The sequence below is a fragment of the Triturus cristatus genome, chromosome 8, assembly GCF_964204655.1.
Source record: "Triturus cristatus chromosome 8, aTriCri1.1, whole genome shotgun sequence".
Taxonomy (NCBI): Eukaryota; Metazoa; Chordata; class Amphibia; order Caudata; family Salamandridae; genus Triturus; species Triturus cristatus.
Window position 1 is genome coordinate 182,218,575 of NC_140591.1, and position 22,784 is coordinate 182,241,358.

Here is a 22,784-nt window from a genome sequence, read left to right on the forward strand (position 1 = left end):
TATGTCTAAAGCAAACATTAAATGCCTGCACGTTTGCCATAAAAATCAAAGGAGAGATCTACCTGCTCCCATTGGGCAGTCTGCCCAATCCCAAATATTATGCTAAAATATCCAAATAAGAATTTTCCAGGCACATACATTTTGTGTGTTTATGAGAATTTACTTTATAATAGATTTTAGACAATCACTTCTACATTACTGTTCCCTCGCAGCATCAGAGAAATGAGAAAAACATATAATGAATTAGATAACTACTAGAAATGAAACATCCTGTTCACAGCATCTGCAAACTTACCGTACGATGCGTTATCTTAAGACCAACGGTAGGAATCAGTGGCACTTTCTTCTTTTTTTTCTTAGTTGTTCTAGTATATAGAAAAGCAGACAACCCGAGGTCCGAACTTGGTGCATTCTCAAAGATGGAACTAGGAACATTACAAAGGGCAAGTCTTTAAGTAACCATAACTGAAATACCCATTGTAAGGTGAACTTTGATAAGGCAAGTAGAAAATATATAGATGTATCACATGTTGGCTTGAAAGATACAAATTACTGAATTACTTTGAGGAAAGATTCTATTTTTTTCACAGAAGAGAAGAAACTCTGCTCTGCTTGTAGATTAGTAGCTACAAAAAACTCTTTATGAGACAACAGAACAGCCAATCTTCACACATATACAACTAAATTCTCTTGCAGAATGGCACTTAGCTGGTCTTGCACTGGTAGACACTAAGAGACCATGGAAAGTAGGGAGGTCGTGACTTGGATCTTCTACGACAACAAAAACGGAGATTAAGTCAGTTTTCCTTTGCCTCATGTAAATAGGATAAAGCATTACTTCAGGAAACATATAAGTGTGCTTACATCTTCACATGTGCTTAGGATAATTCGCTAGCATGGGAGCTCTGGGTCTGCAGATAGCAGTGACACCTAGAGGGATTTTTTCTGTTAACATTTTTATGGACAAAAAGAACTTCGGGTACTTTTAGTTAGTAAATGATGGAACAGGATGTTTTTTGTTCAATATGTTTTATCAGCATTTCAGAGGACATTGTTAATTAACAAACGTAGATCTAAAAGAAATCACCGACAGTCGATAATCAAAGACTATAAATACCCTTGCCAGGAGACCACTCATGAAGACCACATTCAGAGAAATACAATTGTAATTAAAAAAAAGACAAAAATATAAACTCCGAAAGCACAAAAGAGGGTAGTCATCCCAAACAAAAGTAACAGTTATGGGACAAAGTGGCAGCAGTGTATGCTTCCTCAATCATCTATCATCCAAACAATATTTAGCTATAGAATACTTCATCTGGCCAAAAATAAACATCTGCTACTTCTTGGTCTATAACAACAACTTTAACTTACGGATATATTTTTAAGAATAACGAGTTTAAGCATTTGGCATTCCCATTTCTTATTATTTAGGATAGTGCTCAGAGAAATTTCATAAAATCCTAAACGAATGAAACCTTAAGTTGTAGCTCTTATTTTCTTACCAATAACTAAAACTCCTTCCCAGTATCTTTACATTTTCTTTGCTGGAGGGGGATGGGGCTTTCGGGCATAGAAGAGCAGGATAATTAGTGGTGGTGGTAGGGTGGGTAGGTCCATGATTTGTAGGTGAGTGGAAGGAGGGGTGCGCGCATGTATAATTTAGATCAATTTAAGATATTTTTTTAAATAAATTGAAATGTTTTATAACTGAGAAAGCTAGGCTCAATATCACAGATGTTCAAGTGTTTCCATAGATGGCATACTCAATTTATTTCAATTTTGTGTATAAATCATCCATAGAAAATCTATTGAATACAATAATTCATCAGATCGTTTCATAATCTGCTAATCTTTCTACATGAACAATGTCTTAGAATCAACCTTTGGTTTTAACATTATGTCAAGCCATCTTTTTAACAGGTTAGTTTTCAAAAACTTTACAAGCAATAACACTGTACTTCAGCAAATGTTTTAAATACTTTAGTTTGAGAGACGCTTACGTTTGTGCTGGAATTTGAACATCTGGAATGCCTGCTTCGTCTGCAGCTTCAAAGAATAAAATGCATAATCAATCACACAAAATATGTTCAACCCAAAGAGCAATGTTCTGTATCAGATATATACACAAAAAAAGGTACCTTGTTGTTCTTCAAGCCATTTTTTGAACTTTAAAACTTGCTGAGTTAGCTCCTTTACTCCATCTGGGTCATCCTCACACAGCTTCAGAGCTTTAAGATTAGCCTGAAGAGCTTCCATATATTCACCAAGTGCAAAAAGAGCATCACAAAATCGATAGTGACCCTGATGAAAATAATGCAAATAAGATTATATACACCGTGTTAACACTTTTGTCGGACAGTAACAACAAAACTTTGCAATTGTCTTTACACGGACAATAAATATCTCAGACTTTAATTTCTAAGGTGATAACCAAAGGACTCATTTACATAATCCTGGGATCATGACTGCCTAGCTGCGATGCGTATGAGCACTAGTGAAAACCTCCACCAATACTTAATCCAGGAAAACATTATGAACTCAACAAGAAGTAGGGCGAGGACAGTGAAACCCACCCTGATCTGATGTGCTTAGCTATTCCTGACACTTCATGCAGCTTTCCTCATCTGGAGTGACGTCTCTGGAGTCGTACCAACATTTTGTCAGTGGAGGGCGCCCAGCAGTAACAGCTAAGTGTCAAGAGGTCTGTGTGCTGGTGAGTAAGAGCCTAAAGATGGCTCCCTATGTATCTTGTGCCGCCAAAGGGCCTGCCCTATAAGCTGGCACCCCAAAACATAGTATCGCTAGTGCGGATTCGAAGAACATGAATGGTTATGTTGTAGAGCTACTTAGTCAACTGAAACAAACACATTTATTGTGGAAAGTATCAGCAATCTTATCATCCAATTCTGAAAACCTGAGCAATAACCTTGAATATCTTTACCTTTTTTAATTTTTATCAATTCAAAACAAATACACAGCACGCAATACACATCACACCTGCATCCGACCAGGGGATGCAATAGCTTTTGGTTCAGGTTCTGACATTCAACTTGTATCTTTTGGATTACATCAACATATTCAGATGTCTTTAAATAGAGTCTCTCTCCTAAAGCAGTCACACACTACAAACCAAAACCTGCAAACTTTAAGGAAGTAATACCCTGCGCCATCTGCAGAGGTTGCAACATCAATATCATATTTTGGTTACGGTGCTTGTATACATATGTATAAAAACTGCAAGCCGGGGGGCGTGGCCAGGCGCCGACGAAGATGGCGCTTAGGTCTCGAGCTCCGCTGAGCTAACTGTGCTGCCCGCGACAATCCGTCCACTTATCCGGGCTGCACGCATCGGAATCACGGCGCTATCTTCCTGAAGGGTGGCGCGACCGGCAGAGGCCAGAAGCGGCGCACAGAGAGCGAGGGGAAGATCGGCGGCGACGATTGTCGGTGACGCGGTGGCATCGAAGATCGGCTGGAGCCCGAGGCGCGGGCTAGCCGCCAATTGAGGTCCCGGCGTGCGGCCTATCCCATCTGCGGGGCTGAAGAGGGACGGACAACCGTGAGCAGCAGTCGAGCTGCTGCCGGTTGGAGTGGGTCCGGAGCAGAGTACCGCCGTTGGGACCGACGCTGCTGAAGGCCGGATCGCGTCTGAGGTGCTGAGCCCCGGGCATGGATCACGCCGTGAGGCAGAGTCCGGCATGAGAGGAGGGACCACACATCCGCGGAGACACCACCCCGGGCCGGGAGCGGAGGTGAGATTGCGACGGCCCTAGCAAGCGGGCCCAGTGGATCACCGCGACCCGCGGGATCAGGCTGCAGGATCGGCAGCGATCGGCGGCGGCAAGGCAGTTGAGCGGGTAAGGCCTGCCCTGGGGGTGCGGCGCGGCCGGACCAGCACTCTAGCGCCCAGCATTTGGGGGATCCCAAGTGCGGCTCCCACCCGGTGGATGGTGCCGACGGAGGGTGAGAGCGATCGACGGCAGGAGCGGTGGGACAGCTGCTGATCATACCACGCAGAGGGTGCCGGCCGGAGGGGCGGCGACGGGGTGCTGTCCCGGGCGAAGAGGAGGTGACAACGTGGAGCCGGGGGTCCTTGCCGGCGGCCGGGCTGGGGTACGTCCTTGGCGGAGCGGCAGACAACGGTCGCCATGCGCCCAAAGGTGGGGAAGCCCACACAAACCAACAAGCTGGATAAATACGCGGTGCCCACCGGCCCAGCGCTGTCTGGGGTAACAATGGACGCTAATACGGAGAAGGCGGAGCCCTCCTTGACCTCTATTATGGCCGCCATTCAGACACTGGGCACTAACCTTGAGACCAAAATGGACAAGATCTCGATCGAGGTCAACCTTTTGCGCGCAGACCTCGGCAAGACCACGGAGAGGTCAAAAGCCAACGAGACGGACATTAAGGCCCTGCAGGCCTCAGAGATGCGGCTTGAGGGCCGCATCAACGAGCTTGTCTTCCAACACCGCCAAATGGCCCTGCGGCTCGAGGACCAAGAGGGGAGGGCGCGACGCAGCAACATCCGCGTCGTAGGTGTGCCGGAGGGAATGGAAGGGGGCAGCGTGGAGCTCTTTCTCGAGGACCTCATTCTCCAACACCTGAAGCCCGGGAGGCTTTCGAAACTTTTCACAGTTGAGCGCGCTCACCGGGCCCCGATCCCCAAACCCAGACCGGGGGCCCCGCCTCGGACTATTATCGCCAAGATCCTGAACTACCGGGACCGGGACGCCATCCTTCAGGAGGCCAGGCGACAGGGGAATCTGCAGCGCGAAGGGGCCACCATCAGATTCTTCCCGGATTTCACGCTCCGGGTCCAGCAGGAGCGCCGCACGTTCTTGGGCGTCAAGGCGGCGCTCCGGGACCGAGGTATTAAGTACATGATGTTCTTCCCCGCCAAACTGAAAATCATCGCGGAGGGAAGGTCTCACTTCTTTACCTCGCCGGCGGCGGTCCAAGAGTGGCTCGACACGGCGCAGAAGGAGGATCGCAGCAGGCGCGAACGTGAACACCCGCCGCGGGGGGTGGCGGAATCCCCCGGCCCGGTGGACGACGGAGGGGGGAGAGCAGAGCGGAGCCAGGGGTCGTGGCGGTCCAGATCGAACAGCCCCCGCTGGGACTCTCCCCCGGACACGGCGAAGCGCTGAACACTCCGCCCACGGCGTCAGGCCGCAACGAACAGTAAAGTATTTGACCTGAACTGGGGTCCCAATGACTGTGGCGGGGCTATGGGGAGGGCGAGGGTGCTTCCCCCCCCCTACCGACATTGAGAGGGTCCCTAGATTGCCTCGCACACTGGATGGTGTAATAGTTTGGGTAGCACAGTGGTGGCGGCGGCTGGAGTTGGGGCCGGCCTCAGTTCTCCCTAACAGTTTTTCCGGGGAGGGTGGCTACTTTCTCCGGGTTGGGCTGGGCGACAGGCGCTCTGCTAATTGGGGCAGTGGGTAGTTTAAAACCTGCGGAGCAGGGGGCAGGGTGGGGGGTGGGGGGGCTTGTATGGGGAGATGTTACAGCAGATGTTGTCGAGTTGTTGCGAATGTCGGGTGTTGGTCCACTTGAGTTGGCCCTACTTGTGATATGCATAGCTGTGGGTTGTTGGGGGGGTGGGAGGGGGGGGGGGGGAAGTTGGATGGATGTTAAGGTCACACACTGATGGTCGACAAGGGGTGGTGGGCAGCGCTGGTGCTCGGAGACAGATGGGGTTCTATAGTAGGGACTATGGCTAGTTGTGGGGGGGGATAGCCTTAAGATCCTCAGTTGGAATGTCAACGGGCTGGGGGATGGGCTTAAACATACTCTTGTCATGCAGTTCATTAAACGCCACCTCCCGGATGTGGTATTCCTGCAGGAAACGCATTTGATTGGGAATACATGCCAGGCCCTCAATAGATGGGGGTATACCCTAGCGGTTCACTCCGGCTTCACCTCTGGCTCTAGGGGAGTGGGGATTCTGGTTCGCCGTTCCCTGCCCCTACACATTGACCGCGCGGAGTTAGATCCCCTTGGCCGCGTTGCTGGCCTGTCGGGGAGATGGGCGGGTCGCCGGGTTAACTTCATCTCTACATATATCCCCCCCGGCCTGCAGACACAGGCATACGTGGACTTGGGTAAACTCCTACTCTCCCTCCCTGACGGGCAGTTGCTCATCGGGGGCGACTTTAATGCTGTGGCCTCTGGCACCCTTGACAGGCATCCGCCCAGGGAAACGCCCTCGGGGCAAAGGTGGTTGGCGGACTTCCTTGAAGCCTTCGGGCTCACGGACGCGTGGCGGCTGCTGCACCCTGCAAGTAGGCACTTCACCTTCTACTCTGGTCCACATCGCTCTTTCTCCCGTCTGGACTACGTCTTGACTTCCATGCAGCCGGACATGGCCATCCGAGAGGCCTCCCTCCTGGCGCGTGGCATCTCTGACCATTCGCCAGTATACATATAGGTCGTGCTAGGGGGGGGCCGGGAGGGATGCATTTTCCCCATACCCGCTTGGCGTTTCAAGAGTGAGGACATGCGGAAAAAGCTGACTAGCTCCATTGAGCGCTACTTCGAGCTCAACACTGGGTCGACGAGCTCCGCGGTTACCCTGTGGGAGGCTTTCAAGGCGGTGCTGCGGGGGGGAGGCCCTTTCAGCCATTGCTGGATGCCGTAAAGTACGAGAGGCGCAGGTCACCTCGGTTGAGGCGGACCTAAGAGCACTTGAAGAGGCCGCCTCTGAGGAGACGGAGCCGGGTGTGCAACATCGGCTCGCTGCCCAGACAGCCATTCAGCACAAGGTGGGAAGGATATATGACCAGGGAGACAAGGCAGGCAAACTTATCGCATGGCTGGACAAAAAGCAGCGGGCCACGACGGTGGTGCCGGAGGTCAAGACGCTGTCTGGAAAAACGGTGACGGTGCCTACAGAGATCGTCGCGGAATTTGCAAAGCACTTCCGGCGGGTATACAGCAGGGGGTCGGACCGTCCGGAGGAGGACTCAGACGACTTGCTGGCTGATATTCGCATGCCCTGTCTGTCGAAGGCCGACCGGGATGTCCTGGAGGCCCCCCTCGACACGACCAAACTGGAGCGTGCGATTGTGGACCTTCGACCGGGGAAAGCGTTAGGCCCCAATGGTCTGCCTATCGAGCTCTACAAATTGAAGCCGGACAGCCTTAGCGTGCATCTCCTCCGAATGTTCGAGGAGAGCGTAGCGGTGGGGATATTGCCGCGTGATCAGCGCCTGGTTACCATAGTGGCCATACCAAAAGAAGGAAAAGTGAGGGATGCCTGCTCCTCGTACAGGCCGATCTCTCTGCTGAACGCAGAGCCGAAAATACTTGCTAAGACTCTCGCAAACAGGCTCCACTCAGTACTCCCCAAGCTTGTCCACCCGGACCAATCCGGCTTCATGCCCCACCGGAACATGGCGCTAAACCTCCGCCGCCTTCTCGGTGTATTGGGAAGGTGCCACACGATTCGGGAAGACGCGGTGGTGGTGTCGCTTGACGCCACCATGGCATTCGACACAATCGAATGGCCGTACATGATGGCAGTACTCCGAAAAATGGGCTTCGGTCCGCAGTTCATGGCTTCGGTCCGCCTTCTATATTCAGAGCCACTGGCCCAGGTGGTGGTTAACGGCAGGGTGTCTGAGGTGTTTGGTCTGGAAAGGGGCACCAGACAGGGATGCCCGCTCTCCCCTCTCCTATTCGCGCTTTCTCTTGAGCCGCTGGCGTCCTGGATACGGCAGGACAGCTGCCTCACAGGGCTGCGGTGGGCGGACGGCTGGGAAGACAAAATATCGCTATATGCCGACGATATCCTTCTCTATCTCTCCCACCCACGGAGATCTATACTGGCGGCGATGGATATCTTTGTCAGTTTTGGGAAGAACTCCGGGTTCTGCATCAACTGGGCTAAATCCGTCCTCTATGTTCTACATGGTGACCCTCCCAGGCTTCCTGACAACTGTCCGCTTGCTGTGGCGGAGGAGGGCTTTCGATACCTCGGAGTGTTTGTCACACTGGATAAGACTCTCCGGTTTGAAAAGAATCTCCTGCCACCGCTGCAACGGTTCCAGCGTGATTCAGCCTCGTGGCAGCAGCTGCCGTTGTCGCTGCTGGGTCGTGCGGCCCTCTTTAAAATGATGGCCCTCCCTAGATTTCTGTATGCTCTCCAAAACCATCCAGATCTGGTGCCTGCCTCATACTTTGGGGCGGTGGAGGCGGCGCAGCGGACCCTCCTGTGGTCGGGCGCACCCAGAATAGCGCTGCGGAAACTCACGCTGGGGTGATATGACGGGGGGATAGCCCTCCCGGATATCCGTAAGTACTATTGGGCCGCTCACCTCTCGGCGATAAATCAGGGGACGTATTGCGACGGGAATGACCCGGGGTACGGGATGGATAGATGGTTGCTTCCGGGGGGGGAACTATGAGGTTGCGCTGTACTCTAGACCGGGCAGACTCCACCTCACGGGGCCGACGAAGCATTCGGTGCAAATATGGTACGCCGCGCACCGGGCGCTGGGCTGGTCTAACACGCTGACCCTGGCCACACCCCTGTGGGCATCGGAGAGATTAGGTAGCCTGCGACACACGAAGGGGTTCCGTGGCTGGGATCTTATCGGGATCTCCCGGGTGGGGGACCTTTGGGGGCCGGAGGGGGTCAGATCCTTTGCCTATCTCCAGGGCACTTATGACATGGCGCGTACGGAATATTTTCGATACCTACAGGTTCGTCATTCTCTCCAAGCCAATATCCCCCCAGGGACTCGACCCCCGCGGGCCTCCCCGCTTGAGGACAGGTTGCTGGATGGACACATGCCGGAGCATGCTATATCGCTCACATATCAAAAATTGATCAACAACCCCCCTGATCCTCTTGACTCCCTGAAAGAGAAGTGGGTGGCAGATGGACTTGAGATAGACGACGAGGAGTGGATCACCGCTCTGGCGTCTCCTAGGGAAGTAGCGATATCGGCTAGGCTCCGACTGGTGCAGCTTAAAATATTGCACAGAGTATATGTCTCTTGCACCAGGCTACAGGCAATGGGTAGGGGGGGACTGTGCCGGCGGGGGTGTGGAGAGAGTGGCTCCTTCTTCCATATTTTGTGGGAATGCCCAGGGGTGCAGCGGTACTGGAGGCGAGTGGTGTCCTGCATGGGTGAGGTGTGGGAGACTGATATTCGCACAGAGGCCAAGAGATGTTTGCTTAACATTTGGGAACCCACGGACTTGTCCCGACGGGGGCGACTCTGGGTCACACTGGGGCAAATGGTCGCAAAAAGAAACATAGCCCGTCTGTGGGGGGCATCGACCCTGCCGAAACTGGTGGACTGGCAAAACGATATGGACTGGTGTATGTTACAGGAAACGAAAAGTTTCTTACCTGTCGGTGTAGTTTTGCAGCTTGAAGATCTTTCTGGATTCACTATGCTGTGCATTATTCCGCGATCTTGTGGTTGGGTCCGGATTCGTAGTCTTTCCTTTGTTTTTTTTTTTTTTTTTGTAGCCACCATTTGGTGCACCTCCCGTGACGTCGTCGTGCTTCCTGCGGAAGTCCCACCTTTGGGGCGCCATCTTCGGGTTCTTTTTTCCCTGTTTTTCCTCTTTTTTTTTTTTTTTTTTTAACCCTAGGCGGTTGATTAATCCTTTTGTCCATATTTCTGTACGTTTCCACTTCTTTGATCCTATCCATTTCACCCCCTCTTCCTCCAGCCTCATCTTCCTGGCGGAGGTGGGTGGGTTCGCTAGTGAATCCAGAAAGATCTTCAAGCTGCAAAACTACACCGACAGGTAAGAAACTTTTCGTTTTGCAGCGTGAATCTTTCTGGATTCACTATGCTGTGCATAGATTTTGTAGCGGTTTTCCTATTTCTGTGGTGGCTGGGTGGAAGATGATCGCTGGTCGTTGAAAATGTGTTGTAGCACCTTCTGTCCGACCTGTGCTTCCTTATTCATTTGAATGTCCACGCAGTAGTGCTTCGTGAACGTGTGCACAGATGCCCAAGTTGCTGCGAGACAAATGTCTTGGATGGGCGTGTTTGCCAGGAAGGCAACTGTGGCCCCCTTCTTCCTTGTGGAGTGGGCTTGGGCCCCCTCCGTTAGCTCCTGTCCAGCCTGTTTGTGACAGAATTGAATAGTGAGGGCAATCCACCTAGCGATGGTGCCCTTGGTCACTGGTCTACCCATGAAGCTGGTAGCAAAGGACACAAACAGCTGCTTCGACTTCCTGAGTTCCTTGGTTCTTTCAATGTAGTGCATCACCGCTCTTCTGGCGTCGAGGGTGTGCAGGGCCTTCTCTGCGTTTGTAGTCGGGTTCTGGAAGAAACTCGGTATCTGGATAGTCTGGTTCATGTGGAACGCCGACACTACCTTGGGCATGAAGTGGGGGTCCGTCCTGAGGACCACCCTGTCTTTGTGAATTTGAATGTAGGGCTCCTGTAGCGTTAGTGCTTGAAGCTCGCTCACCCTGCGTAGTGAGGTAATGGCCACTAGAAAGGCAGTTTTCATCGTCAACATTTGTAGAGTGGCTTTGTGAATGGGTTCAAACGGCGCCTTCATGAGCTCCGTCAGAACCACGTTTAAATTCCATGCCGGCGGCGGCAACCTTTTCGGGGGTGCCATTCTTTTGGCTCCCTCCATGAATCTCTTCACCACCTGCGAGGTGAAGAAACTTCCACCTTTCTCACCTCTGGTGTAGGCAACGATCGCTGCTAGGTGTACCCTTAGGGAGCTCGAGCAGAGGTTACTCTTTAGAAGGTGTGTGAGGTACCTCAGCACAGTTGAGTCTCTTGTCATCCTGTTTTGCAGTCCCTTTTTCCTGCACCACACCGTGAATCTCTTCCACTTTGCGCTGTAGCACTTTCTTGTAGTAGGTTTCCTTGCCTCCCGTAGCACTCGCATGGTGCTCTGAGGCAACTTTAGGTGTGCGAACTCTAGGTCTTCAGGAGCCATGCTGCCAGGTTGAGGCTCTCTGGCTCTGGGTGCAGGACCTCTCCGTTTTGCATTGAGAGCAGGTCCTTTCTCCTCTCGAACCTGTACGGATTGCCTTGCGCCATTTCTTGAATCTGTGAGAACCATGTCTGCCTCGCCCACTGTGGAGCCACCAGGATCAGAGTCATGTTGCTGGTTCTGCACTTCTCTAGCACTCTGTGCAACAGGGGTATCGGTGGAAAGGCGTAGGCAAATGTCTTCCACCAGCTTATCCATAGGGCATTTCCCCTGGATTGCTGATCTGGTTGCCTGGACGCGAAGCTTCGGCATTTTGCATTGTGGCGTGTTGCAAACAGGTCTATTGTGGGAGTCCCCCATTTCTGGAAGATTTTCTCCGTTTCCTGGCCATTGAGCTCCCACTCGTGCGATGCTGAGGTCTGCCTGCTCAGCCAGTCTGCCTCCACATTGTCCTTCCCTGGCAGGTGAATTGCCAGTAGATCTATCTTGAGAGGTATGGCCCATCTCCAAATCTCCTGAGCTAGGGATGAGAGGGGGAACGACTGTGTCCCCCCTTGTTTGTTGATGTAGAACATCGCCGTGGTGTTGTCTGTCTGTATCAACACTCTCTGGCCGAACAGGTGTTTCTGGAATGCCTTCAGGGCTAGCAGTATCGTTTTCAACTCGAGGTAGTTGATGTGACGGACCGCGTCCGCTGGAGCCCATAGACCCCTCACCCTGAGGTTGTCCATGTGCGCTCCCCATCCCTTCTGTGATGCGTCCGTGGTAATGGTCACTGTTGGGCTTGGTGGTGTCAGGCTTCTCCCCGTTGTTATGTTGTCTCTGTTCCACCAAGTTATCTCCTCCTGCACTGCGTGCGTAACAACCACTAGATCCTCCCAACTTCCGTTTGCTTGTGACCATTGCTGTTGCAGCCATTCCTGGAATGGTCTCATGTGCAGGCGTACATTCGGCACCAGCTGGATACAGGACGCCATCATTCCCATCATCTTGCTCACCGCCCTCACTGTCAGAGCTCGCCCCTTCTGGTAGAGCTGCGTCTCCTTCAGTAGAGCATCTGTCCTCCTGTCGCTGGGCACAACCGTATTGTGTAGGGAGTTGATCTTTGCCCCCAGGAAAATCTTTACCTGCTCCGGTTCCAGCGACGATTTTCCCCAGTGGATGGAAAACCCCAGATTTGTGAGGGTGTCTGTTACGCGTTTTGCGTGCCTCTCGCACTTCTCGCGTGAGTTTGCCTTGACCAGCCAGTCGTCCAAGTAGGGGTATACGTGTATTCTCTGCTTTCGTAGGTGTGCCGCTACCGCCGACAGGCATTTTGTAAAGACCCTTGGCGCTGATTTTAATCCGAATGCCAGGGTTGTGAACTGGTAGTGTTCCTGTTCGATGTTGAATCTTAGAAGGCCCTTGTGCCTTCTGTTTATTGGGATGTGAAGGTAGGCATCTTTGAGGTCCACGGTGACCATGAAGTCCCCTTCTCTTATCTGTGGCAGTACCTCCTGCAGTGAAGTCATTTTGAACCTTTGTGTTTTGACGAACTTGTTTAGGTACCGGAGGTCCAGAATGGGTCTGAGGTCTCCGTCTACCTTCGGAACCACGAAGTAGTTTGAGTAGACCCCTTTGTTGCGTTCCCTGAACGGCACTGTCTCTATGGCTCCCTTTTGCAGGAGTTTCCGTGTTTCTTCTCTGAGTATTGCCAGTTCTTGGGCCGATCTCTGTCTTCCCTTCGGCTTTCTGTTTGGAGGTCTTTTCTCCAAGTCTACGCAGTATCCGTACTGCACGATGTTCCGTATCCACTTGTCTGTGGTTATGCGCCGCCACTCCTGAAGGTAGAACCTCAGCCTTCCGCCTACCGGTGACGTATGCTCGTAGGCTCTTGAATCTTCTCTTCCCCCTGATGACACCTTTTTGCGCCTCACCCTTGGGGGCCTGACGAGGGTGGGCGTCTTCTTGCGTGCTGAGTCACTTCGAGGAGGGCTGATCGCCCCCTCTCCTCCTTTGGCCACGTCCGTTCCCTCTCCCTCGAAAGGACTGGCCCCGAGGTTGATATTGCCAGCTTTGCTTCTGCTGACTTTGTCCGTGACCTTCGCCCTGCTGACCTTGTTGGAACGCCTGGTGCGACGTCCCCTGTTGGCTTCCACCCCTACCGTAGGGTCTCCTCGAGGGATTTCCTCGTCTCATTCCCCTCAGCTGCAGGGCCCCCATGGACCTCGCTGTCTCGTTTTCCTTCTTGAGCTGGGTGAGCTTTTCGTCCACCGTTGCTCCGAACAGTGTCTCTCCGTTGAAGGGGGTGCCAAGGATGTTGTTCTGCACTTCCGGTTTGAATCCCGAGATTCTTAGCCATGCATGCCTCCTTTCTGTGACCCCTATGGCCATGAGTCTTGCTGAAGTCTCTGCCCCATCCAACGCCGTCTTTATACAGGAGTTGGCGATGTTCTTGCCTTCATCTACCAGGTGAGAGGCTCTCTGGCGGTATTCTTCGGGGAGGTGCTTTACTAGCTCCCCCATTTCATCCCAGTGTTGGTACTGGTGTCTATTTAGGAGTGCATTTGAATTCGCCATGCGCCAGTGCATTGCGGCGTTCCTCTCGACCTTTCTGCCTGTGAGGTCGATTCTCCTGCTCTCTTTATCTGGAGGTGGGCCCGAGGTTGCTGGCACGTTGGCCCTTCTCCTGGCCGTGGAGGCAATGATGGAGTCTGCGGTGACGCTACCCTTGATGTAAGGTGGGTCCAGGGAGGAGTGTTTATACTTTTTCTCTGTCCTGGGCGTGATCGACCGACAGGTGGCAGGCTCCTTGAAGGCTTCTCTCCCCTGGTTCATCACGCTTTGTAGCATGGGGAGGAACTGGCTCCTAGTCTGGATGGGGAGCAGTGTTTCGACGAGAAAATCTGCTTTCGGCCTCTCCTCGTCGAGCTTGACGCCGAAGGCCATTGCTGCGCTCTTCACCACCATATTGTACACCCCGATGTCGTCGGGTGGCGAAGGCCTCGAGGGGTACGTGTCCACGGCCTCCTCCGGGTTTTCGGTGTCGAGATCCTGCCATTCGACGTCGTTGCCGGTAGATGTCGCCGATTCGAAGAACGATTGTTGGTCTTCTTCCTCGGCTTCTTCCTCATAATAGGGCTCCTCTTCCTCTTCGAGGTCCCTTGTCAGCCCTTCTGCGTCGAACTCATCCTCGACTTCGACGACGTCCGCCGATGAAACCGTTGGAATCTTGAATTCCTTCATCCTGGCGTCGAACTCCTTCTTCCTTTGAAGGATGTTCTCCATTTCGGCCTCGAGCCGCCTCTTCTTTTTCTCCATTTCGGAGATGCTTTCGGCGTCGACCGCGGGTCTTTTCGATGAAACTTGCGTCGACGTCGAACGTTCTTTCTGCGTCGATCGGCCCGTTTCATGGGATGATTTCGACGACCCTTGCCTTTCGGCGTCTTTCTGCGCCAGGGAGTCCTTTTGTAAGGATCCGCTGGGCCTTTTGTCCGAAGTTCCCCCTTTGGACGTCGAAGTTTTCGGCGCCGGGGCTCCCTTCGTGGACCTTGACTCAGTTTTTCTCGAGTCACCCTCGTGTTTTCGAGGTGTTTTTTGATTTGCGCTCGACGATTCTCTTACCTCGTCTTCTTTTTTCTTGTCGGTCTCTACGACCGTGAAGTTTTCGGCTGTCTCGGCGACGTTGTCCTCGTCGTCCGTGTCGAGGCCCAGCGCGTAGAGTGTCGGGGGTTTTCCTTGGCCCTCCATGTTGGCGTTGGCTCTCCTCTGCCTCTCTCTCACCCTGAGTGTCTTCGGCGCGAAGACTGAGCAGGCGTTGCAGTCGATACTCTGATGATCCACCGGTAGGCAGAGGTTGCAGACCGGATGCAGGTCTTTCTGCGCGAACTTGTGGTGGCAGTTTGGGCAGAACTTGAATGGCGTCTTGTCCATTTCGCTCAGGGTCTCTGAGCGTGCATTCTCCAAGGTTGTCGAAGAAAAAGGCTCGCTGGTCTTCTTTCTTCGCGTTCCTGTCGAAATCTGTTCTTTCCTGATGTCTTCTCTTGATTCTATCGATGAAACTCGCTTTTCTTCCTTCTTCCTCCGAGTGAACTTCTGGAGCTTCCCGATGACGATCCAGACCCAACGGCGGAAAAAAGAATCTGAAGATGGCGCCCCAAAGGTGGGACTTCCGCAGGAAGCACGACGACGTCACGGGAGGTGCACCAAATGGTGGACGTCGACGCCCACCTGGGCTACAAAAAAAAAAAAAAAAAAAACAAAGGAAAGACTACGAATCCGGACCCAACCACAAGATCGCGGAATAATGCACAGCATAGTGAATCCAGAAAGATTCACGCTGCAAAAAGGCGGTATATACGGCACGAGGGTGCCCCAGAAAGTGGGGGGAGGTGTGGTCGTTCTTGAACACCTACCGAGGGGACATAGTTGAGCCTCCGCAGGCCCGTCTGTCTGGCCTGGAGATTGCGGACGTCACCTAGGCTGTTGTCTGACCTCCAGTATACTACTCTAGTCTTGCTGATGTATCTGTACGTTGCCGGTGCTGTGACACCCCAGCTGCTCCGAATGAAAAGACCTGTCTTGTGTGACCTGGTTATGTTATGTTTTTTAAAAAACAATAAAAAGAATTAAAAAAAAAAAACTGCAAGCCATTGTGATTACGAGTGATACATTCTTTACAAAAGATGCAGCAAGACATTAAAAATAACAAAGAAATAACACCCTACACCACGCCAGAGGATGCAAGGGCAACCCATCTTTGTGACAGGCGGGAAATTAGTATACAAGTAGGCATGGAGCATACACAGGTCAGACACACCCCTAAGGTGAGCAGACTGCTGTGCCCCACTCTAGGAAAATTCCGCCATCTTGCTAATGGCAGAATTTAGGAAACTGGGACAGGGTTATGCCCACAGCGAGTGGTCATCTAGGGGGCGCATAGTCACCCCAAGGATAGCTAGACTATTGGCTACTACTCTTCACTCCCCTAACGCCCCTAAATTTAGTATTTAGGTGGCCCCCTGAATCCAGTACTTCAGATTCTGCTGACTAAAAAGAAGTAGAGAACACCGCAAGAACTGACAGCTGCTATGGACTTTTGGGATCAAACCCTGCCGGTCGCACAGAGACTGGACAATTGCAAAGACCTGACTCGTCCTGCAGCTGTGCATCCTCAACAAGCCCAGGAGGGTTGCCAGCACACCGCCAAGAAGTCAGCATCTCCTCTGGAGCAGAGAACCTACTTCCCTGCAGCCACCAATCACAATATCCTGTTCAAAGAAGCTGCTGACCACGAGCAGTAGCTGCCCAGGAAAGGTCAGCACATTCAAAGAGGTCAGATCAGTCTTCCTACCAAGCCTGAATACACCAGGCCCTCTATGACCCTTCCTGTACCAATACCCGGGGTACCAGACTCCATGTCACAACCAAAGCTTGTTTGAACCCGAATACGGCCTTAACCTACATCACCGACGACCAGCCGATGAGGGATGTCAGCACCACAGACGCCAGCACAGAGAGTGGCAGAGCTGTCCTGTTTTTGTCCCCCTTGCAGGTCCCGACTGACAACAGTGAACTCTGTGATGCATATGAGCCAGCTGGCTACACCTGTTATTTTTCTAAACTGGTTTGGATCTCCTTTTTGAGTGTGTGCATCATTTATTTATGTCTAACATTCCTCTCTGATAAACCGAAGGCTGCTCGACCACACTACCCTAGATAGAGACCCTTGGGATTGTTAGAGCACACCCCTGCCCAATTTAAAGGGATAACTGGACTCTTTACACACCATACATTTTTGGTATACTGTATAAAGAGCCAGCTTCCTACAGCTAGGCATTGAAAGCTGAGTTCATCCACTCTGGGTTCTGAGAGCCCGCCAGGTGTTGAACCACCAGGAAAATGCCCCAACGTTTCAGCCATGTGCAGAGACACAGGGCGCCTTGACACAGGGTCCACGACCCTACCCTGTTTATTGCAGTACCTCATAGCAGTGCTGTTGTCCGTGATTACCTGCAGTAGCCTTCCCTGGACTGAAGGAAGAAAGGATTTCAATGCCAGCCTGATCACTTGTAGCTCCAGCAAGTTGATGTGGAGCCTGGACTCTGCCAGAGACCAGAGTCCTCTTAGCTCCACCACTCCCAGATGGCCGCTCCATCCCAGAAGTGACGCATCTTGCATCACAATTATGTCTGACTAGGGAAGGGAGAGGGGCCTGCTACTGACCCAATCGTAGTTCGTTAGCCACCACAGCAGACCTTTTGCAGTTCCCTCTGAGATCTGGACCATTTTTTTTATTTTATTTTAAAAGTTTTATATAGCACTAGCTTGACCCGTAGGTATCGGAGCACTTTACATACATACTGTAAAGAAAAACAATCTGACCATGTCAGCGAGATTCCCTTGATGCTGCACCCACTGAGACTTCAGTTCCCACTACAAAGCCCACATATGCCAATGGGCATGATTAACAAGCCGGATACAGGAGGCTCTAAGGCCCAACAACCTCAGGGTCAATCTCATTAAAATCCAGGAAAGAGGCAGAAACATGGGCATCATAGCCTGAATATGTTGTACTCACTGGTTGGGAGGACAGGCCCGAAGTTGAATTGTGTCCAGAAGAGCTCTGATGAAAGGGAGCATTTCAGAGGGAGTCAGGTGTGACTTTAGCACATTGATAGTGAACCCCTGCGAGTGCAGAAGGTTGGCCGTAGTGTGGAGGTGGGAGACGACTGTCTGGAGTGCGCCTGCCTTCAACAGCCAATATTTGAGGAAGGGGAAGACTGGAACCTCCGACCTCCGCAGATGACTTGCAACCACCACCATCCCTTTCGTGAACACCAGAGGGGCACTGGTAAGTCTGAAAGCTATCACTGCAAAATGAAAGTGCTCTTGGCCCACTATGAACCACAGGTAACGTCTGTGGGCAAGCAGGACGGAGATGTGGAAATATGAATCCTGCAAGTCCAACTCTCCCATCCAGACTCCCAGATCCAGGGCAGACAGAACTTGGGCGAGCGGGAGCATCTTGAATTTCTACTTTGTCAGGAAAAGATTGAGAAGGTGCAGGTCTAGGACAGGACAAAGGCCTCCATCCTTCTTGGGCACCCGGAAGTAGCAAGAATAGTGACCACAACCTACTTTGGATGCCGGCACCCTCTCTATGGCTCCCTTGGCCAAGAGAGCCAACACTCCATCCTGACAAAGCAAGGAGAGGTGGCCATCCGTCAGCCGGTTGTAAGTGGGTGGTATGCAGGGGTGAATTCTCCATTAGGGCTCTGGGGCTGTGCCCCCTGATATTCCTTCACATACCAGTACAAATATTAAATAGATCTATTTATTTAGATCTCTTAACAAATCGATGTATTCATATCTAGGCGGTCTGTCCCAGGCTGCCTGCACCGCCTCACTCTGAAGGAGGAGACAGAAGCCAGGCAGTAATCAACTTTCTGAACTCCAACACACGACGCAGAACTTACTGTTCTAAAGCCCTTCATAATGAATCCATTGTAGTCTATGGCAGAATCCACTATAGGCCACGGACGCTTTCAGCATCATGGTTTCGGGCGCTGGAGTCTCCGTCCCTGCGTGAGTGCAGCCCTCCGTCATTCACAGGCATAGATCCTACCCTTTCCCGTTCATCATACGTAGGAGTGGATGCAAGCACGTTTTTGAGCCTTGTCCACGGTAATGGTGTTAGAATGGTAATCTTCTGTTATGTATATATGTTCTGAGACCCCACGCCATGGTAATCTCCCCTAATGCAACACTTCATGCTCTGGCTGCACGTCGCTGGCCCAGTTAGAAGTGGAGCTGCTGCATTTGTTCTCCCACGAAATGGATCCAAAAGACGAGCAGGCCAAGGTGCTTGTTCCCTTGTGAAGTTGATCCAAATATCCAAGTCAAGGGCAAAACGAGAGATGTATGCTTACAGAAGACAGTTTTCTGGGGTATGACATTAAAAGTGGCCCCATCTTCATGTCCTTAACAACATTAATGCCAAAACATGGATTGGCTTACAAACAATGAGTGTTAAAAATGTTAAGGCAATGCATGTCAGCGATTTAGTTACTCTCTTATTTCACTGTTTTACTTAATTTTGCCTTCCTCAAGGGTTAGCTATTTAATCACGTTGTGTTTCTGTATTTTTTTTCTGTGCATACCTTGAGGTGTGCAGGTGTTTATGAGGGGCTTTGATTGAAGCCTCTGATGCTGAAGCTATAGCAAAGTGCCTGTTAGTGGGTTGACCTCTCTGAGCACACAGAAAAATGTTCATGCTTTCGAGCTGGAACTGCAATTTTGTGAAAATGTGTGTGATGGGGCTGCACATTTGGCAAAATATTCACAGGGCAGCAGCAAAAGTAAATAAAATGCTTAAATGTGAGTGAGTGCAGTGTATGTTTGGAAGTGGTGAAGTGAGGGAGATGCAAGGAAGTGCATTCGTTGAAGAGTGAAAAGTGGGTGCTGAAGAGGAAAGAGGTAGGTTAAGATGTTCAGATGGACGAGCTGTGCAGAGAAAAAGGACATATAAATTTAACAAAGCGCACATAACTGATGGCCAAAACTCCTTCCACAGGCCTCAATACTATTGAAGTTTTCAGAATTGAAACATTTTGAAGGGTATTTACAACAAATCCTCGTTGTTACTCATTTATGTTAAACAGCTAACAACCACTGACAAAGACAATCATACTGACAGGTTTCAGTTGTAGGTCAGTTGTTGAGGTACACATCTGGATTCGATTACATCTCAGAAAGAACCAAAAATACCGGTCGGGTAGCACACTGTGGGAATCACAGAAATGTATTTCACATGTTCCTTTTTAGAGAGTCAACACATTTGTCATCCCACTTAAAGACCCATCTTCACATGTTTCTATATGACTGATTGCAAACAGCAGCTCTGGGTCCTTTCGGAAGCCTGGTTAGAGCATTTTCTTCAAAAGTTGATGCCACATGCAGTGCAAGTCACCGGGCAAGCACACACTATAAAAGGCTGAAGTTGTCGTGTTGTACAATTTGCATATTACAGTAACTGTTGAGCAGATTAATGCAGTAAGATATAGGGCAGTTTTTTATGTGTTTAATATTTCAAAGCTATACATTCCCACTTTTTTTATAAGTTGTGCTTTATCAATCAATTTATTTTCTTTAAAATGCACTATCTGCCAAACTTGAAAAAAACAAAGAAAAATTCTCTTGAGGAGGATCCAGCCTGTACCCCACGATTGCCCATTAAGCTTGCCCAAGTCACTCACTACATAAAGTTCATACCAAACGTTTACACCGCACCACTTTCCAATGTTACCAGCCGCCACTGGTAGCATGGGTGGATGGGTAGTCATAAAGGAAAGGGATGATTTGCAAAACTCAACGGTCCGATGTTACTGGTCACCAGTGGTGAAGGTGATGGCGTATTCTGCCTCATACTAGATGCCCATGATGGCTGAAGAGCAAACTAACGGGGTTCTGAGGCTGCCGTGGGGAGAGGTGGACTTACCTGACCTCTGGCTGCCTGTCTCACATGATCTATGGGACCTGTGTCATCAGCCACAAACTAGGAGGGTATGTATGTGGTTGGAGACCCCTTTATGGCCACAAAAGGGGAAGATGGCGGACTGGGGGTAAATAGGGGTGTATACAATCCTGAAAACCTGCCCGTAGCGCTGCTGTTTTTAAAGCAATCCAGTGCGGAGTCCGCCCTCTCTCCAGTGCAGAGTCCGCCCTCTCTCCAGTGCAGAATCCGCCCTCTCTCCAGTGCAGAGTCCGCCCTCTCTCCAGTGCAGAGTCCGCCCTCTCTCCAGTGCAGAGTCCGCCCTCTCTCCAGTGCAGAGTCCGCCCTCTCTCCAGTGCAGAGTCCGCCTTCTCTCCAGTGCAGAGCCCGCCTTCTCTCCAGTGCAGAGCCCGCCTTCTCTCCAGTGCAGAGCCCGCCTTCTCTCCAGTGCAGAGCCCGCCTTCTCTCCAGTGCAGAGTCCGCCTTCTCTCCAGTGCCGAGTCCGCCTTCTCTCCACTGCAGTCTGCCTTCTCTCCAACAAAATGAGAACCATCAAAGGGCATGTCCATAAGCAAGGACATCCCCTGAAAGAAAAAAAAACAGTTGTTCTCAGCCAGGTATGGAACAGACTATGAAACTGCTCTACCCAGCGAATCGGTCGTGTCGAGTCCACATTATACGGTGAACGTTTCTGCATCACTCCCTTTAGCAACAGCTTTGGAGATTATAGCGCAGGCCTCCTCTGAGACCTTTGGCAGCACTTGCGCAACCAAATCTCATATCATATAGGGATATCGTCCCAAAAGGCACACACCGATGACAGTGCAAAGTTGGCGGAACAGAACATTCCCTTTCCAAGGTACCCAGCCTCTTGGATTCCCTATCTGGTGGAGTCATAGAGAAGATGCTGCAGTTGATCCTAGAGGTGGATGCTTGGACCACCAAGCTCTCCGGAGAGGGGTACTGGGTAAGAAAACGGAGCCCCCAAGAGCATGCCGCTGACAGCAGGAAATCATCCTATGCACAAGAGCCCCGTGCAGGGCTTGGACAAGGAACAGTAATAGCTTCATTAAAGAGGAGAAAAGGTTTGGTGGGGTGACTCCAGGCTTAAACAAATCCTTTACTGCCATTGCATGCAGCTGAAGGTCCTAGACCTCAGCCACCCTGTGCACCACCAAAGCAAAAGAGGCTCCCTCCTCCGTAGCCAAGGTGGGGTTAGGAAGGCAGGTGTCTAACCCACTGGCCTCCGCCAGTTCCTTATACCAGTTGTCGACATTTTCATCTAAGGGATACTGATATCCATAAAGGTTCTCAGACCTCTCCCATTCAGCTCCCTCTCCAGATCGGTCTCCAAATCGATCATAAGTTAAAGGCACTGGCTCCGATCCAGACAGCATCGTCCAGATAGGCGCCAGAACCTGCATCGGATGACTCACCATCTGGCTCCGTGTAAGTAATGATGATGAGCGCGTCATGGCGCGTCAGCGTCCCCGGGATGTTGGCACAGGAGTGGGGGCCAAAGAAGTTATTTGTCTTGCCGGCGCCTCTGCTCTGGATACAAAAAGAGAACCAATTGGGCCCGACCAGCGCAGAGGGCGATCCCGCTGGTGGGGTTGAAGTGGGGGCCCCTACTAAACCCATGGGTCCCAAAGGTGCTCCATTGGGGCTGGGTCACCCAAATATAAGGTGCATGGAATCATAAAACCTTTAAGCGGGGTGGGGGTTGTTCCGGCTCCAGAAGAGCCACAGACCTAAGAGAAAGATCCCCCAACCATGAATGCCTGAACTGCTTGTGCAGGGTTTCTTTAACAAGCCTCAGCAGTCTTCAACAGCAAAACAGAAAGAATGAGGCAGAGCTACCAACATGAGCTCTTGTGACCACTCATCTAATGCTAACAAAAGCTGCAACACACAATTGTAAACTCTGTATGCCCACTCCAAGTAAACACCAATGCTTTAGATAAGATAAGATGGGCCTAAGGACACCAATGCTGAAAGATATTGACTTTTAAGTTGGCTAAAAATCTTTTGATAGTACTTTTAAATAATAAACTGTGCCATTCTTATAAGTACGTAACATTTAAGAAGACATTTATGGGTCACAGAATCCAGCAAAGCTGTTTCACTTCATCATAGCGAGCCTCAACCTACCATTAAGTCTAAGATCTTCTGTTTCTCTGAGTAGTGAATCTCATAGATCCTATAGTGTGGATCCCAGTAGTGCTGCCTTTTATAAATTATGTTTTGTTGTGGTTAAAGTGCAATGGGCTGCAGATTTACTTATCACACATACTGTGATTGTCTGAGATGCTACTCCCATATTAGCTCCCCGAGACGCCCTGGACTGCTTGCTCTCCATACCCTGAGTCCCAAAGTG

At 51.0% G+C, this 22,784-nt stretch overlaps 1 protein-coding gene across 3 annotated transcripts in view; it reads right to left on the reverse strand.

Annotated features, from left to right (window-relative positions):
• LOC146801783 (E3 ubiquitin-protein ligase TTC3-like) overlaps positions 1–22,784 on the reverse strand; it is a 1,211,260-nt gene that overhangs the window by 971,776 nt on the left and 216,700 nt on the right. For 2 of the 3 annotated variants that reach the window (XM_085621274.1, XM_085621273.1), the window contains exons 12-14: positions 2,142–2,304; positions 2,004–2,049; positions 296–425 (exon numbers count right to left, since the gene is read on the reverse strand). In XM_085621274.1, the coding sequence (XP_085477400.1) occupies positions 296–425; positions 2,004–2,049; positions 2,142–2,304 (339 nt within the window). The remainder of the gene's footprint in view (positions 1–295; positions 426–2,003; positions 2,050–2,141; positions 2,305–22,784) is intronic. The other variant, XM_085621275.1, reaches the window with a different exon arrangement.